The sequence below is a fragment of the Rhinatrema bivittatum genome, chromosome 3 (genome assembly GCF_901001135.1).
Source record: "Rhinatrema bivittatum chromosome 3, aRhiBiv1.1, whole genome shotgun sequence".
Taxonomy (NCBI): domain Eukaryota; kingdom Metazoa; phylum Chordata; class Amphibia; order Gymnophiona; family Rhinatrematidae; genus Rhinatrema; species Rhinatrema bivittatum.
In genome coordinates this window covers 172,473,693-172,492,114 of record NC_042617.1, presented here as the reverse complement: position 1 = coordinate 172,492,114, position 18,422 = coordinate 172,473,693, and the positions used below count along the sequence as shown (strand labels likewise).

General features: G+C 42.1%; 1 protein-coding gene across 1 annotated transcript in view; it reads right to left on the bottom strand.

Annotated features, from left to right (window-relative positions):
- The window catches only part of LOC115088529 (kinesin-like protein KIF28P), a 179,075-nt gene that overhangs the window by 4,294 nt on the left and 156,359 nt on the right, over positions 1-18,422 (bottom strand). Inside the window, exons 18-19 of the mRNA XM_029596792.1 lie at positions 7,937-8,043; positions 4,809-4,959 (exon numbers count right to left, since the gene is read on the bottom strand). Coding sequence (XP_029452652.1) covers positions 4,809-4,959; positions 7,937-8,043 — 258 coding nt within the window. The remainder of the gene's footprint in view (positions 1-4,808; positions 4,960-7,936; positions 8,044-18,422) is intronic.

The following is an 18,422-nucleotide window of genomic DNA, read 5'->3' as shown; positions in this document are numbered from 1 at the left end:
CCCCCTGGCCCTTTCTAAACCCCCCCCCCCCCCCACCTTTGTCGGCAGATTTAGGCAGGCGTAAATCTGTGCACGCCAGTGGGCTGCTGGCGCGCCATCACCTGACCCGGGGGCTGGTCCGGAGGCCTCGACCACGCCCCCTGGGTCGGCACCACGCCTCCCACCCCGCCCCGAAATCCACGCCGCCCACCCGACACTCCCCCTTTGCGAAGCCCCGGGACTTACGCGTGTCCTGGGGCTTGCGCGCACCACCGAGCCTATGCAAAATAGGCTCGGCGCGCACAAGGGGCTTTTTTAAGGGTTATGCGCATAACTTATGTGCGTAACCCTTTTAAAATCTGGCCCTTAGTTTTTGGGTACTTGCCAGGTTCTTATGGCCTGGATTGGCCACTGTTGGAAACAGGATGCTGGGCTTGATGGACCCTTGGTCTGACCTAGTATGGCATGTTCTTATGTTCTTATTTTACATAACCCGGGCATGCTGTATCCTTCGCATGGTATACCTGTTCCCACCCCACCCTCCCCCCGCAAGCCAATAGCCACACTATTTTGTATGCACTTATGAATCTTTATTCAGTGGATGAAGCTTTTTATTTTTTTCAGTCATACATGAAATACAAAACCCTACTTTACACAACACCATGCTGTAAATCCGTTTGCCCCCACTGGCATGGGGGGGGGTTGGTAGGAGGGACACATAACCCGTGCAACTTGAATCTTTCTAACTAATCCCTCATCTAGCAAGGCGGTTGCCCAGCAGCATCCCGCTCTGTGAATGCCGCCACCAAGGGCATGTTTCTGCTTCACTTTTATACGGCCTTCCCCAGACCACCCCCTGCCTTGGTCTGAGCACACACTGAAAGCATTTCATTGTAAACTGCCCAGGCCCCCTACTATCACTGGTAGAGCCATCCTTTGGCAGGGGAGTGGGGGGAGAGGAAAATAGCTGCAGCCGCCCTGGGCCCCACACTGCTATGGTAGCCCCAGCCCAACATTATATTTCAGCGTTCCAGGGCCCCACCGAGGTTTGTTTATTTATTTATTTATTTCAACAATTTATATTCTGCTCATCCACATTTATTCCCCTTTCCAGATCATTTATAAATATATTAAAAAGCACCAGTCCAAGTACAGATCCCCGAAGCCCTTCACTGTTTACTTCTCGCCACTGAGAAAACTGACTATTTAATCCTACTCTCTGTTTCCTGTCTTCTAACCAGTTTGTAATCCACGAAAGGACATCACCTCCTATCCCATGACTTTTTAATTTTCTTATAAGCCTCTCATGAGGCTTATAAGAAAATTATATTATGAAATAGTGTATTTACTTCTTTCTTCTTTGGAAATGCAAATAATTTTAAATGATTTTACTGTAAACCAATTTGATATACTTGCATGAAAAGTCGGTATATAAAAATTACTAAGTAAATAAATAAGGGACTTTGTCAAACGATTTCTGAAAATCCAAATACACATTTACCAACTCCCTTTATCCACATGTTTATTAACCGCATCAAAAAAAAAGAAGCAGATTTGTGAGGAAAGATTTCCTTTGGATAAATCCATGCTGGCTGTGTCCCATTAAACCATGTTTATATATATGTTCTGTGATGTTGTTCATTAGTATAGTTTCCACGATTTTTCCCAGCACTGAAGTCTGGCTCACAGGTCTATAGTTTCTCGGATCACCCCTAGACCCTTTTTAAATATCAGGGTTACATTGGCTACCTTCCAGCCTTCAGGTACAATTGATGATTTTAATGATAGGTTACAAATTACTAGTAATAGATCTGAAATCTCAAGGTTTCCATTCATAGGAGGTGAGCCTCTTTCAGTGGAAAGGAGGTTCTAGAAGAAGGGGTTCATGGAATAAGAGTGAAAGGGGATAGACTCAGATCTTAGGAAACATTTTACAGAGAGGGCAGTGGATGCATGGAATTGCCTCCCAGTGGAGGTGGTGGAGGCTAAAGTGGTATCAGAATTCAAGAAAGAATGGGATAAATACAGGGCATCTCTGAGGGAGTGATGGGAATCATAAGGGCTAGATAAATTGGATGGATGGGCAGACTAGATAGACCATATGGTAGTTTTCTGCCGTCATGTTTTTATGATCTTAAGGTAGTAAAACAGATGGAGAACGCAATAGCAAAAGCCAGAAGGATGCTTGGCTGCATGGGGAGAGGAATAGTCAGCAGAGAAAAGGAAGTGATATTGCCCCTCATTTGGAATACGGTGTAGACTTCTGAAGACTGCACCTCGAAAAGGATATAAACTGCCTTGTGTCAGTTCAGAGAGTGGTTATTAAAGTTGTCAGTGGTCTGAAAGACTTACGCATGTATATCCTAGAGGAAAGACAGAATAGGGGACATATGACAGAGACATTTAAATACCTCCAGGGTTTCCATGCACAAAATGTTGGCCTCTTTAAATAGAAAAGAGGCTCTAAAACAAGGGGTCATGGGATGAGGGTGAAAAGGAGTTGAACTCAGAAGTAATCTACAGAAATTTTCTTTGTTTTGTTTTTACAGAGAGGGCAGTAAGATGAATAGAATAGCCTCTCTGTGGAGGTGGTAGAAACAAGGACAGTATCTGGATTATCAGAAGGCATGGGATAAACACAGAGGATTTTAAAGCTGAGTAGTTGGTGTGGATGGGCAGATTAGATAGGTTGTATGCTCTTTTTTTTGCGGTCATGTTTTTATGTTTACACTTTAGTCATCATACTGCCTCGTTTAAATATGCTGAAATGTACTGATGTGGCCCTGCTTTACAGGCATCAGTGGGGGGAAAACGGAATACAAAACAAACTTACAGTTTTAACATAGCAATACAATTAATTAATAATAAAATAACAATAAAACAAGTCAAATAAAAAACAACATTCGCAATGAAAGGTTTGCTCAAGTGGTCCAGAGCTGAAAGTGGGGAGTGATGGGAAGAGGTAAAGAGCCAGACTGGGTGGCTGGCTAAGTTAGCCAGATAAATTTACAATATCTCCCTAACTTATATTGAATATTCAGCAACACAGAATATTCCTGACTATCGGGAAGTTAGCAGGATAAGTTTATCTTACAGGGTCATTCATCAAAGTGCGTTATAGCGTTAATGCCCGTGAGAATGCCATTAAGGATGCGATATTGATTGCAGCCCTTGGCGTGAATGCAAATTTGGCAAATTTATTCAAACAGGTGGGACTGGGGAGAGGTTTGGGCAGGCTTAATGAAAATGAAGGGCATTATCGCACCGTGCGATAGCGTAACCCATACTATCTCATGCTTTTGAAATAACAATACCTTTTTTGCTGTTCGATATGCCCAAAATGGCTGTAATGCTTCAGGCATTTTTGGACGTGGGAGAAAGGGAGAGTGGAGTGGAGAGAGAGCCTCTGCAGTGGCACACATAGTAGTCAACTATTTATATCAGTATAGAAGGCCAGCTAGTAACTCAAAGTGAGGTTTTGGTGGCAGTTTTACATGTGGAGTGAGACATACGAACAGCACAGTACACCTCAGTGAAGATTTGACATCATTCAGAGTGAGGAAAGTCACACAAAGATGAGATTACTTCACTGTTCTCTCGCCCTAGCCTGTTAGTACCCTGGTAGAGAGTCCATCAAGCTAGGGTGAGAGAACATTGCAGAAATCTCATCTTTGTGTGACTTTCCTGACTCCAAATCATGATAAATCTTTACTGATGTTTACTGTGCTTTTTGAACATCTCACTCTGCATATAAAACTGTCCCCAAAACCTCTAGGTTATCCAGCTAAGTTTTAACTCAGTTGCACTCTGTTCACGGCAAATTTCAGACTACTAAATGCCAAACTTTGTTGGACAAATGTGCTGAATATCAAGCTCTAAACATAAATGATTGAATTCCTTACATAAGAGAACTGAATTTAAATTCTCAAGTGAGCAAAGTTGCAACGAATGCATATGTTTATCTTTGCATTGTACGCCAACAGAAGTCTTTTTTCAGTAAACAACTTTTAGCTGCTTTTATACATGCCACTGCTACGACCTGCCTGGACTCCTGCAATGCGCCGTATGTAGGGCTTCCAGAGAAATTACTCCAGTCCCTGCAAGTAGTCTAAAATGCATCTGCACAACTTACTATCTGGCTACGTGCTAGGATACCATATTACCCCAATTAGAAAAGATTTTCATTGGCTCCCTTTTTTCTACAGAACCCAATTTAAAGCCCTTTCTTAACTTTTAGCGCTATGAATGGTTCCGGCCCAATCTATCTGCATGAGCAGAGAATAAGTATGATTTTATTATTAGGGATTGACAAAGGGTTTCAAAAAGTTCCAAGTGGTTTTTATTTCAGAGCGATCTGGAAACTGGATCAAGACCACCAACTCTTTTCACACTTTCAGTTGGTAATGACTTTTGTCATGCTTAACATGACCAGATTTGAACCCGTGATCTAGCTAAAAATGCCTGCCAATCCATTCTAGTCATCCAGTCCTCTAATGATAGTTATTGATAAATCATTGGGATGTCCAACCTCAGCCACCGTCAGCCAACCTCATATTGTAGCACTAACCACAACCCGTGGATCCAAACCTTGCACTGAGAATAAAACAGAAGTTTGAGTCTTCCACTGGAGGAGATCTGACTGCTAAACCACTATAATTTTGTTACTAGGAAACACAATTCAAATACAGAATGAAATAAAAGAATTACATTGGCATTTTCATTAAACTAATGTTGGTGGCTGTTCCAGCAAGCTCAAAGTGCATTGTGCATAAGCTGTCATTGGAGGATACCACTGCCCCCAAATTAGTTTATTGTTTATATTCACTGACCTTCAGGTAGTCCTGCATGAGATTTCTTCAGGGTATCTTTCAAAAACACATTCTCTTCCCTTAGGGCTCGGTTAATGTCTCTGAGAAGCTCAGTCTCTTGTTCCAGCTTCAGCAGCTTGAGGTACAGCTCAGAAAGTGGTCTGTCTGTGTCCTACAAAGGAATGCAGCTATAAACACAGAAAGTTCCAAATTTGCTGCTATTTATTTGCTGTTTTATTTTACACACATTTACGGCTACATTACAGTTGTTACCAAATGCCAGTCATCAAGTCGAAGCATGCAGGGAACTTAAAACTTTAAAGATAGGGAGGGTTCTTTTCAAAAGTATTCTAATAGGTAAAAATTGTTTTACAAACTTGCCTGCCCGATACACAGGTAAACATATGTGCATGTCATGTTCATGCAAATGTTTATGCAGACTGAGCTGAGGCATTCGCAGGGGTGGGGGTGAGGAGGGATTTGCACTCGTGCATAGTTTAGCATTTTTAAAAGTACGTGTAAAATTTCCCAGAAAATGTCTGTGCACAAGTTAGCAGGTGTAATTGTGTACAAGTAGTTACAGTGCATGTGTGTGTGTGTGTGTGTGTGTGTGTGTGTGTGTGCGCGCGGGGGGGGGGGGGGGGGGGGGGTAATTATAAAAAGGAAAAATATGTACCTACCTTCCCCTTTGAAAACTGGGATATGTACGCATTTGCCATCTAATTTATGTGGTCTATTACAAAATTACCCTCTTAAATTTAAAATCTTAAATATAAAACATAAAAAGACAGCCAAAAGAAGTGCAAGGTGTAATTAAATAGAATGGCATACAATTCACTGGGAAAATGTCTTAGTTCGCCCACTCTGAATGTGTCCCCAATATCAGCAGTTGATAAAATATATAAAACAACAGTGGTAACGATATAAAAAGTAACATTGCATTGGCATGCATTACTATTGGTATTTATCTGTATATATGTGCAGCTATCTGGCTTTCATAGACACCAGATGTATATCAGGGTTCATAGAAACTAGAAATGACGGCAGAAGACGACCAAACGGCCCATCCAGTCTGCCCAGCAAGCTTCGCACTTTTTTTTTTCTCATCTCCACTAGGGGGCAAGCAATTGCTCCAGGACCCTACTGGGTTGGCATCTAACCTTCTCACTTGACTACTCCATGTCTCATGCCACAGCAAGCTGCTGTATTATTCTCCAGACTACATCTGAAGACAAAATCCTTAAGAACTTCTCCTATTTTTTGTTAGGTTTCATGTAATTTTCAAAGTGTTTAGTATTGGAATGTTTGTGTTGCTGTTACCGAGGTGACTCCAGAATTTGCATATTACACACAATGAAATTCACCTGTGAATATTTAATTGTATACTACTGTTGTTGTACATGTTTTACAGATCAATAAAAAAAATAGTTTAAAAACATCATAGTTGGATGGTACATCTGAATTCTATTTTTGTTACATAATGTTTGTGAAATAATAAAGTCATAGATGGGACAGTGATAGGGTGGGGATAAAAGAAGATGTGAATACGAAGGGAGGACATAAGAACATAAGACGTTGCCATACTGGGTCAGACCAAGGGTCCATCAAGCCCAGTATCCTGTTTCCAACAGTGGCCAATCCATGCTACAAGTATCTGGCAAGTACCCAAACACTAAGTAGATCACATGTCGCCCGTATGACAGTGAGGGCAAAGGTAGCACCGGCGCCATTTTGAAGATTGGCAATACGGCCCATGTGCAGGAGGTCGCTCCCGGACCCCCGCTGGACATTTGGCAAGTCTTGTGGGGGTCAGGAGGCCCCCCCAAGCTGGCCAAAAGTCCCTGGGGGTCCAGCGGGGGTCCAGGAGCGATCTCCTGCATGCGTGACGTCGGGAGCCAGGAACCAAAATGGCGCCGGCGCTACCTTTGCCCTGTCACATGATAAGGGCAAAGGGCCACCGGCGCCATTTCTCAACGCAGCCGTGGCCAGAGAGAGGGAGATCGTGCCGGGACCCCCCACTGGACCCCAGGTAATTTAAAACATTTTGGGGGGGTTCGGGAGGGTGGGGGATTTGTTTTAAAGGTTCGGGGTGGGTTTTAGGGTTTTTTTGGTGTGCCGGTTTTCCCGCCCTCCCCCGATTTACGATTTTTAACGATTTTTAAAAAAAACAAACACGACGATCAGATTTCCCTCCCCCCCAGCCAAAATCGATCGTTAAGACGATCGATCACACGATTCACACCCCTACTAATCACATCCTCTGGCAACCAGTTCCAGAGCTTAGTTTTGCGTTGAGTGAAAAAGAACTTTCTCCAATTTTTTTTAAATGTGCTGCTTGTTAACTTCATGGAGTGCCCTCCTACTCCTTCTATTGTCTGAAAGAGTAAATAATCAATTCACATTTACCCATTCTAGTCCTTTCATGATTTTATAGACCTCTATCATATCCCCCCATCAGCCGTCTCTTTTCCAAGCTGAACAGCCCTAACATCTTTAGCCTTTCCTCATAGGGGAGCTGTTCCATCCCTTTTATCATTTTGGTCACCATTCTCTGCACCTTCTTCAGTGCAACTATATCTTTTTGAAGATGTGGCAACCAGAATTGCACACAGTACTCAAAGGGCTGTCCCAACAAGGAGTGGTACAGAGGCATTATAACAAGAGGGGAGCGTATGTATGGGGGTGGAGGATGAAGGGAGAGAATGCTTGGAAGGAGAGAGAATGCCTAGCAGGAGGGGGAGAAGAAAGAAAATGTCTTGAGATTGGGAGAGAATAGATGGAAGCATGACAAAAGATGGGGGCATGCCTGACTGGGCCTGATAAGTTATGGTCTTTTCTTTGCATAACTCAGCATCAACACCACCTACTAAAAGTGTGTTCATGTTCTTTTTTGATATGTGTAAAAAACATTTGCACAAGTTGAGTTTTAGCAGTTCAGTTGACTGTACTGTATTTGAGATGAGCGAAAAATGTACTTTGGTTCACTCGTAAACCTGAGTCAGCAAGCAAGACTTAATTCACAGTGAGTGATTGCTTTGAATTCAAAGTACTTCAGTTTCTTTTCAAAAGCATCATCATCAAAAGAAACGTGTTAAAACGTGTCCAGTTAGACTGAATATATTAAATACATTTAAGAAAAGTGCACTTACCAAACACACAGGGTTTGAAATTAAGGATTTAGGGCTATCGATTAGGATGCAGCCTTCACTGGTTAACTCAGCATCTTGACGAGACCAGGTCATTTCAGTACAGCCTTCTGCATTATAAAAAGAGTATGACAGGATCATTTCATCATTCTACAAATAGCATGCTGGAACAGTCATGCTAAGTGGTACTTTGTCACAGTTCATTAAATAAAAGTTTTAAGTAGCAGCACTAGTATGTGCACTATACCACAACTCGTGAAGAACAGGACAGATTATTATTTAATTAACAATATTTTAACAGAATATTCAATGCAAATCCTGTTGGGCCATTAGCTGGTATAGCCAATATAAACTCAACAAAAGAAACTTCCCTGAAATATTTGCTTTTTGCAGAGCCTCTTCGTTCCCCACCAAATTTGCTGATCACACAAATCACCTCTGATGAGGACATTAATACTATGAGCTGCATTAGTTAGGCTGACTGCTTACCATAATGTGACCAAATTCAAACCAGACACTTTTATGAAAAAAGAGGAAATAAAAGTAAGAGAAAAGGAAACAGATCTTGTTCTCCAAGGTGGTGGCTGAGAAAATATAGGAAAAAAGATCAGCATTCAAAAAGAATAAAGGATCTCAAAAAGGGGAACACTGGTGAAGCTGAAGGAAACAAGGAAAGAAATCAGGATTGCAAAAGTCCAAGTGGAAGAAAACATCACCAAAGAGGTAAAGTGAAGTCATAAAACATTTTTCAGATATATCAGAGAGAGGAGAAAGACCAGAGGTGGCAAAGTAAGATTGAAAGACAAGGAATAAAACGTGGACAAAGAAATAGCAGAAATATTAAATAAATACTTCAGTTTTCTCTAAGGAAGGCAGCGGTAGAGGACCATCACTGCCTAGGAAGAGTACAGATATGTGTGGGGTAGATACATCCCCATTTACAGCAGAAAGTGTTTGGATGAAACTAGGAAAACTGAAAGTGGATAAGGTTATGGAGCAGATGAGATACATCCCAGGATACTTAGGGAGCTCTTAAAAGTGCTGGCGGGTCTGCTGAAAGACTTGATTAATAGATCCATGGACACGGGAATAGTGCCACAGACCTGGAGTAAGGTGGTTGTAATCTTGCCTCACAAAAGTGGAAGCAGGGAGGACGCTGGAAACTACAGACTGGTGGTTAGGCTTATCTCAGTGGTGGGAAAATTAATGGAGAAACTAGAAAAGGATAATAACCTATCTGCAATCCAGTGGGTTGCAGGATCTGAGGCAAAATGGTTTTACAAGAGGAAGGTCTGTCAAACAAATCTGATTGAGTTTTTTGATTGGGTGACTAGAATATTGGATCAAAGAAGAGTACTAGATGTGGTTTAGTTGGATGTCAGCAAGGCTTTTGATATGGTCACGCATAAGCGGTTCATAAATAAAATGAAAAGCCTGGGAGTGGGTCCTAAGGTGGTGGAATGGATCACAGATGTCAGTGGTAGTGGTAAATGGAACCTATTCTGAAGAAAGAAAAGTGATAACTGGGGGGCAAGATGGCGGCGTGACCAGGGGGCAAGATGGCGGCGTGACCAGACACGGAAGTGCTGAGCTCCGTTCTAAGCAAAATATTTCTGCAAAAAATGCCTGCAAAGCGGAAAGGAAAGCTTCGAGTTTTTCCTTCTGAACCGGAGGTTTCCTTAACTCAGCCTCTAATAACATCATTCGTGCCTGCAAAGACTTTCTTACCGGGAGGTGAAGTAACCGCTGTGGGAGCTAGCGAGGGAGCGCAGCTCTCACCTGGTGAAGTCTCTTTGAGCCCCCCGGATCCTTGTTTGCCCGACTCCGCTCCAGTCCCGAGCTTCCCCGAGACGGCTGAGTCGCTGAGCCATGACGCGCTAGCAGCGACAGCAGCAGAAGGAGGTCAGAGGGAAGGAGACGCTGTGTTCCTGTTACAGCCCCCGGAGAGCCCTGGTGTAACAACGGCGGGAGCTTTGATATCTGAGCCTCCTGCATCAACCCCTACACGGGAGAGGGAAACGGAGTGTCTGGCAGGAACGACAGAGCATGCTGGCAGGGACTTTCAGCTGGCTGGAATATCTCCTGTGGCAAAAGCGGGTGAGTTATTTCAGCGTCCCCGCTTTGTGATGCCCGAAAAGCCGGAGAAGATCACGCTAGAAGCGATTTGGGACATTATGGCTGCTTTAGTGAAGTCTTTGGGGGATTTTCAAGATAAAAATGATATTGTAAATCATAAGTTGGAACTTCATGAAACACAAATAGATGAAATTAAGCCAAAACTGAATGCAGTGGAAGCTGAATTAAAGAAAACCCAAGAATGTAACGTAAAAGTTGTGAAGGAGATCAGTGTGGTCTCAAGGAGACTGGAACACCTGGAGAATTATACAAGACATTTAAATTTGAGGTTTTTAAATTTTACGAAGGTCATTGGAGAACTCCCATTTATTACCTTAAAAAAATATTTCATGGAAAATTTAAAATTTCAGGAAGGGGAATGTCCTTCAGTGAATAAGTTGTATTTCTTACCTGTTCCACCTAGGAATAAGGACAGATTACAAGGAAGTGAAAGTAAGGGGAATTTAACCAGATTCCTTGAAAATTCTTCAGCAGAATTTTATGAATGTTCAACGTTAATGGTCTCCTTTATAATAGCTAATGATGTGGCAGAAACTATGAAAAGATATTTCAGAAATATTGAGGTACCTTTTAAAGGTTCACAGATTAGAGTTTTTCCTGATTTTGCTCCTGTCACTCAGGACAGGAGACGTATGTTTCTTACTTTAAGGCCACAAGTACTAGCTTTAGGGTTTTCATACGTATTGAAATATCCATGCAAGTGTCTCGTGAAGTCTACAACGGAATGTTTCATTTTCTTTTATCCCGAAAAATTAAAATCCTTCCTAAATGCAAGGAGGGTTGTTACTCCCTCAGTTCCATAATGTGAGGATTATAAGAATGTGAAAGTCTTTATTAACGTTAAGCCGATTTCAGTAAAGATATTTAGTATTTTCTCCCTTGTATATTCTGTCCCCCCCTTCTGGGATATTACTTTAAAGGGGATTACATAAGGTAGACTTAGTTTTGGTTCCTGTGAGTAGATTGAAATTCCTTATGATGTACCAATGTACTCCTATTTTCTGTAAGTAAGAATTGTCTTGCTGTTAAGTTTGAAATGATAAAAATAAAATTATAAAAAAAAAAAGAAAAGTGATAACTGGAGTGCCTGAAGGTTCGGTTCTTGGACCTGTTCTGTTCAATAGCTTCGTGAGTGTTATTGTAGAGGGATTAGAAGGCAAAATCTTTCTGTGGATGACACTAAGATCTGCAACAGAGTGAGTAGAAAGAATGAGAAGCGACCTAGGAAAGCTTGAAGAAGTGGTTGAAGATTTGGCAGTTGGGATTCAATGTCAAGAGGAGTGAAGAGTCATGTATTTGGGGTATGGCAATCTGAAGGCGCTGTATGCATTGGGGGTCAAGAGACTGATGTGCACAAACTGGGAAAGAAATCTCGAGGTGATAGAGTCTCATGATCTGAAGGGGGCGAAGCAAAGTGACAAGGCAGGGGCTAAGGCCAGAGGGATACTAGGCTGCATCAAAAGAGGCAAAATCAGAGGGGAAAAGGAGGTGATAATGCCACTGTACAGGTCATTGGTGAGACCTCACCTGGAATACTGTGCTCAGTTCTGGCAACCTCACCTCAAAACAGATAAGGACAGAATGGAGGTAGTCCAGTGAAAGACGATCAAAATTGTGTGGGGTTTGTATGGAAAGCCACCTAACGTTTGCATTAATGTTTGAGATAGCCTGCATGGAGCGGCAGCTGCTACTACCCTAAAAAACCCCACAAAACTAACTAATAAACATTGAAAAAATAAAGCTTGGTGGGCAGACTAGATGGACCTTTTTGGTCTTTATTTGTCATCATCCACTATGTTGCTGGCCTTGAACCAGGGTCTGCCTGGTTTGGGGCTGATGTATTGTGCATCAGCCCCAAACCAGGCTGTCTGCAGTCACCCCAAGAAAGGTGACTGCAGACAGCCTGTTGTGTGGCTCCACCCCAAGGATCTAGATTGGGTTTTAGAGGATCCCAAAGAAGTGCTGGAACACCTGGAAGATGTTCCCAGCATTAAGACAGCTAGAATGACAAAGGAAGGCTTGGGATCCAGTAGGAAGACCTGTGAGTTCTTTTGATGTGTATTAATGTTATACTGTGATATTAAGTCTGGAAGTCTCATGCCCATCCGTAAATAGAAGTCTTGTCTCCGGTTGAGTTGTGTGCTTTCTGTGAAGAGAATCTACTGTGAAATGACCCAGACTGAATAACTGGAAGTAAGCCTTACCCAAACTGTGAGTTATCTGTTAAATTTACCTGCATTGCATAAGTCAGATGATGTTATTAAATGGACCAGTACCGAGACACAGTTCCTACTTAGGTGTGCTGCAGGGCTCACCAACCTGACAACATGGTGGAAACCTTATACTCTGCCTTCATCTTTTGCAGCTAGCTGGCCAGAGCAAAAGTATGCAACAAGCTCTTAGGATGCTTTTTTTCTTATTACTGTAAACTACAGTCCCTGCGTTTTTTTGTTTTCAGAATAAAAGGAATGTAACCCTGGTCTGAGGTTAGCTGGAGAATTAAATCAAGTGTAGTTAATGCTTGGTTAGAACTAGAGTTTTATTTTATAAGTTGTTTTTTGTATGTGGTGCTGGAGAGAGAAACACTCAACAGTTGTGAGCTATCCCAGATTTGCACTGAACTCCCTGCCTAAACAATGTGCCACCCTTTGCAAGCTGTTTCCTTTGAAGCTGTGCAGCAATCTTGATTACAATCAAGTCCCTGTTTATGTGACTTTGAGTAAAGGTTTCTACAGACTGTGATTATACAACTTACCTTCAAAGATTTCCTTGTGTTTAGCCACTATATCCTGCATTGTTACCATGGGATTCAGGGATTATGCCCATCCTGCATACCCAAAGGAGTTTAATGGTACAAATAAGTGTTGGGAGGTTATTCAGGGATGTCATTATTTATTTATTTAGAAACTTTTATATACCGGTATTAGTGGGGACATCATACCGGTTCACATATTAACAAAAGATTTAGAAGTACATTTCAACAGGGGAGGCGAACTGGGCAGGGGGTTAACCTAGAGCAGTAGGGAAAATAGATTAAACAACAAGAAATCAACAAGAGGTCATAACAAGAAGACAACAATGTACAATGTGATTAGATTCCTTAATATAAGGAAAAGGGCGGTCACCTAGGGGGTATGAGCAATAGAGGGAAGGGAGGGTCTATTCTGTGTAGGCTTGGTTGAACAGGAATGTTTTTAGTTTCTTTTTGAATTTGATGGCGCAGGGTTCAAGGCGCAAGTGGACGGGTAGGGAGTTCCAGAGGGCGGGGCCGGCAATGGATATGGAGCGGTCACGGGTGGATGAGAGATGAGCTGCCTTCAAGGACGGTACATGTAGATTACCTTTGTTGGCAGATCTGGTGGCTCGGGAGGACAGGGGCGCAGTGAAAGGGAGGTCAAGCCAGTTGGTTGTATAAGGCTCTCAATGCCTCTTCTTTGGATACTGAAAGAAGATGCTTTATCCACAATTTGCTTATAAGTGAAGCCAAGTCTTGGGCTGAGAAATGGCTTCCCTTCCAATCATTGATCATCTATTCAACAAGTTTATGAGGGCTCTAGTACTGAGCCTTTTAGTAGCTCTGGGTTCATCAATTCTCCAGTCCCTTTTTCAGTTTTAACAAAGGAGCTGGAACCTGCTGAAAATAAATTTAATATTTACTATTAATTCATCCTCTGACTCTACAACTAAACCTTGGAAGTTTGCAGAGTTGCCAGTACCAGCTCCAGATATGTTCTCTATTAGGAAACCACTGCCTGCAAGATGTGCTTCTAGCACTACTCCTAACACTGTTGTTTCCTTTGGAGTGACTGAGAGCCAACAACTACTAGTTTCAAAGGCTGTGGAAGAGATACCTATAAAAAGCACAACGGTCTTTACCAAACCTGAACCACCGTATTCAGAGCCTTTCAATGGCACCAGAGGGCAACTTCACAAATACCTTAATTAGTGCTATGCCTGGATACAGAATATTCCACCCCACTTTGGAAAGGAGGCCGTCAGTGAACTTTGTGCTCAGACAGGAAACTCTAACCTGCTGGTGGCCACTAAAAGACTTCCCAGCTTTACAGAATTTTTAAGGGATATTTTACTGCCCTAGTCCAGAGATTTAGAAATCAAGAGGAGGTGACCATACCAAACTTTGACCTTCAGTTTTGGCAGCCTGCTGGGAATCCAGTTTCTGAACCAGACTTCAAGGCAACCAACAGCCTGATCATGATTCTGGGCTGGACTCTGCTGCGCCTATTCCACACGAGCTGCCAGCAAGTGCTGAAGCCATGCCAAAACCGGATACCCCTGATGTAGTGGGGACTATTGAACAAATAAAATGGAATAAGCAGCAGGTCCAAAATTCTTCTGAGCAGAATTGGCACCCCTGCCAGTCTTTTGGAACCTGCAGTTACTGGGCAGATTCCTCAACTACCAAGCTGAACCCTGTTACTGATCTAGACTCCAAGCTGCTTCTGATCTAGACTCCAAGCTGAACCCTGCTTCTGATCTAGACTCCATGCCCAAGGAGGGTGCTCTAGTCGGCACCCTTGACAAACTGACTTCTGCACCTGAAGGGGCACTCCACCCAGTACTCCAGATATGCTGGACCCTTTATTTGACAAACTGGATCTTGAAATAGATATTGTATCTCCCTTTCCCATTCTAACTCCACATCAGACTATGATGTGTTGCTGGATCCAGACCCAATCCTTGTAACTGTGCACCTGGATTCTGGGCCATTAGACAAATCTGAGATCTTGAAGAATGCTTTCCCATTTGCAGCCTGAACTAACCAATCTGTTGCTTTTTTCAGCAGTCACGGATCTAGAGCTGATTCCTGTGGTTGTGACTCCAGATAGCCTTCTCCCTGAAGACATTATAACCTGTACATGCAGCATCTGCCAACTTGTCATGCACGTCCTCCCATAGTTCTGAAGCATGCAGCCAAGCCAATCTTCTGGTTCTGATAGCGATTATACCAATGTTCTAGAGAAAGTATCATAAGAATCATAAACAGATCTAATAAGGTGTTTGCCACATTCTTCAGCTTCTTGAATTATTGGTAGGAACTGTTCTATCTTGTCTATCGGAAGGGCTTCTGTAGTGCCTGTAGAAGAATGTATATATTGAACCTGAATATGCAACTTGAATATGCAACTGATGAGCACCTAGCTTTGAACTAAGCATAGATGACTGGAAAACTTTTTCCACATTATCTAGCATTCTGTTAAGCTTAGTTGGAGGAGTAATGGAATGTGTCTGAGCATGTTGCTCTAAATAATGCTTACACCACTGTTACTGATTGGTGCAGTAGCTGTACTTTGAGATGATCTTGAATTGATAGCGCCCTATATTTGATGTCTAATTTTCTTGCTACCAGAAGAGTAGATAATGGAGTCTGCCACATCCCGACTTAAAGTTCTTGTTCAAGACTATGAATTGGAACCACTACTACTTTCTTGGGTGTGTCAATTAATTTTAGCAACCAAACAAATCTTCTCTAGGGTCTGTTTCTAGTTGAAGATAAAAGGGTATGTGTCTCTTGCTATTGCAATTTGGTGACCAGACGTCATATCTTCAGGAGCAATATGCTCCTAGGATGTGGAGGCAAAGGATCTGGTAGAAGACCTGCTGATTGGTTATCATCTGACTGATAGGAGAAAGAATCATGGGAGAATTCTGAATCTTCTTGAGTGTCAAGACAGTATTATAAGAGGGTCTTCTGATGTCGATTTATCTTTGGAAGAGACCAATTCCCAGGCCTGAGAATGGATTTGCATCTGGAGTTTGTCATCCTTTGCCTGATAAGGTGGGATAGTGGGTTTAGTGCTTAACCTGGAAACTATTGTGTCCAAACAAAGAGAAGTTATTTTCACTTGAGGAAAGGATCGCATTTTTGGCATATCTGATAGATACAATTTTAGAAATCTCAACCACATTTTCTCTAAAATGGGATGGTATTCCTCCTTTTGTGGTGGAAGAACTGATGAGGAGCCATGCAATTCTAGAAATAGAACTAGCATGGCCACTGGAATCTTGCACATTACAGGTGATGCTTGATATGAAATATGCTTATGTTTTGCTGCGTTGAAGGACTCATCTTGGCACCAAGACAATTTTGACACCAATATGTCTCCCATTGCTCTGTTATTCGACAGCACTGACATATTGTCTGACCCAAACATGGAGTCTGCTATTGTGCTGAACAATTTCCTGCATCCAGTGTTGAAGATGGCCTTCTTCATTTTTCTACACCAAAGCCTTGGGTTGTTGCTGTGCTGAAGAGCACAATTTACCTCCCTCTTTGCTTGAGGGGAATGGTGTCCATGCCGAGAGTGCATTGACTCAAGGCATGGAGCATAAGAACACTTTGCCTTTTTAAAGCTTATGCAAAAGCTCCTTAACAGTTCTCTTATGGGTATACTAGATCAAGTAGCTCCCATGAAAATGTATACAAATGTTTTGAATCAAAATGCTCCATAGTATTATGGGGATTACATTTACTTAAACAGCAATATTGCTAATGAGAATGACAGTGTAGAGCTCAGAGGCAACAGAATAATCAAGCAATAACAAAGGCTAAGAGAATATATCTGTATGATAGGTTGCCTTCTGCAGACAATTGGCTATGGAATTAGTCTAGATTTTTAAGGGTCTTACTTGTTGTTCAGGTCCTACCTATTAAAGATAAAATAGGGGATTGTCTGTGGAAAAGTGAGCACTTTTTTTCAGGATAAAATTCCTACTATTCAGGCAGAGTTTTCAGGGGTTGAGAAAGATCAGGAGAGTGGCATGGAGCAAGGACAGGAGAATAATAGTGGGATGGGAGAGAGGCGAAATCAATGATATGTTAGTGGGTTATGAATCAGAGTGACTTTGACTGGACTTGAGAAAATCTTGCATGACATGAATGTGTTGGTCTACCCTCTCAATTCATTTACATTAATTTCCAGCCAAGTTTATAAAAAAAAAAAAAGGAATTGTGGTTAGGGCCTTTTTTATTGCCCCTAGTTAACTCCAGTCTGGCTATAAGACATGTACCATCAACACTGTAAATAGAACTTGGTCAACTTCTACTGAAAAGCATATCATCATCCAGTATCAAAGTTATCGCTTTTGAGTAAAATTTTGAAAAAGGTGGTTTAACACAGCTATGAAGCCTTTCATTGAAAGTGGTAGGTATACATTCCTGTTGATCTGGATTTAGACAGGGCTATCTATAGTATGGAGACATTACTGTTAGCCCCGTTCGATAGTGTGTGGATGCATGCAAACAAGGGTCACGACTCTTTTGATAGTCTTGCTTGATCTGTCTGCAGCATTTGACACTGTAGATCACAAGTTACTCTTGAACCAACTATCTAATACTACTATTTAACATTTCTATAGTGCTACTTGACGTACACCACATAGTACTATCTAGTTTGGATGTAAAGCTAAAAATTGGATTGAATCATTTCTGACTAATCAGACCCAACGGGTGACATAGGGTATGCATTCCCCCTATAGCAAAGGAGGAGGTAAATTATGTTCTTTAGCACAGAAGCACATCAACACCATCCCAAGGCTTTGGTGCAGAAAAATGAAGAAGGTCATTCTCAGAACTGGATGCAGGAAATTGGTCAGCACAATAGCAGAATCCATTTTTGGGTCAGACAATATGTCAGTGCTGTCAACCAGCAAGGTAATGGGAGTCCTACTGGTATCAAAACCTGCTGCAAAGGGGGGAAAGGCTGCATCAGAAGAACTCCTCATGGTCCTGTGGGTACAGGAGAAATGAGAGGGTTGTGGGTTACTGTAGAGCAATTGGAGAAATAAGTCTTATGCCCAACAAAATCCACAACCTCCTTTCCACACCTTAATTCCAAAAACAGGGTACAGCAGGCATAACTAACACACACACACACCAGTAAGGAAAATCTGAATAATTTTTACTGTTATCTTGGGAGTGAGCAAACAGTGAACAGGTAAAAAAAACAGCAGTATTAATTATCATCATGATACACAGGCAACTGTATAACACACTGCAAAAATAGCATGCGACAGCCAACAATTAAGAGCAAAGAAAGCAGAGAGGGTGGTGGATGCCTGAAATGCCCTTCCAGAGGAAGCGGTGAAGACAAAAACAGTAAAAGATTTCAAAGGTGCATGGGATAAGCACTGTGGATCCCTATAGGCTAGAGGATGAGAATGACGAAAAGAGTTACTACCCTTAACCAATAAGCCTTCATACTGTTGACGCAACTTCATCATTGCTCTCTGCTTCAATGGCAGGGGGAAAAGAGGAAAAGGGGAATTAGATTCAGACAGCAACCAAGGATGACATTAAATCTTACAGCCTGGTAAAACAAATAAGAATGGGAGT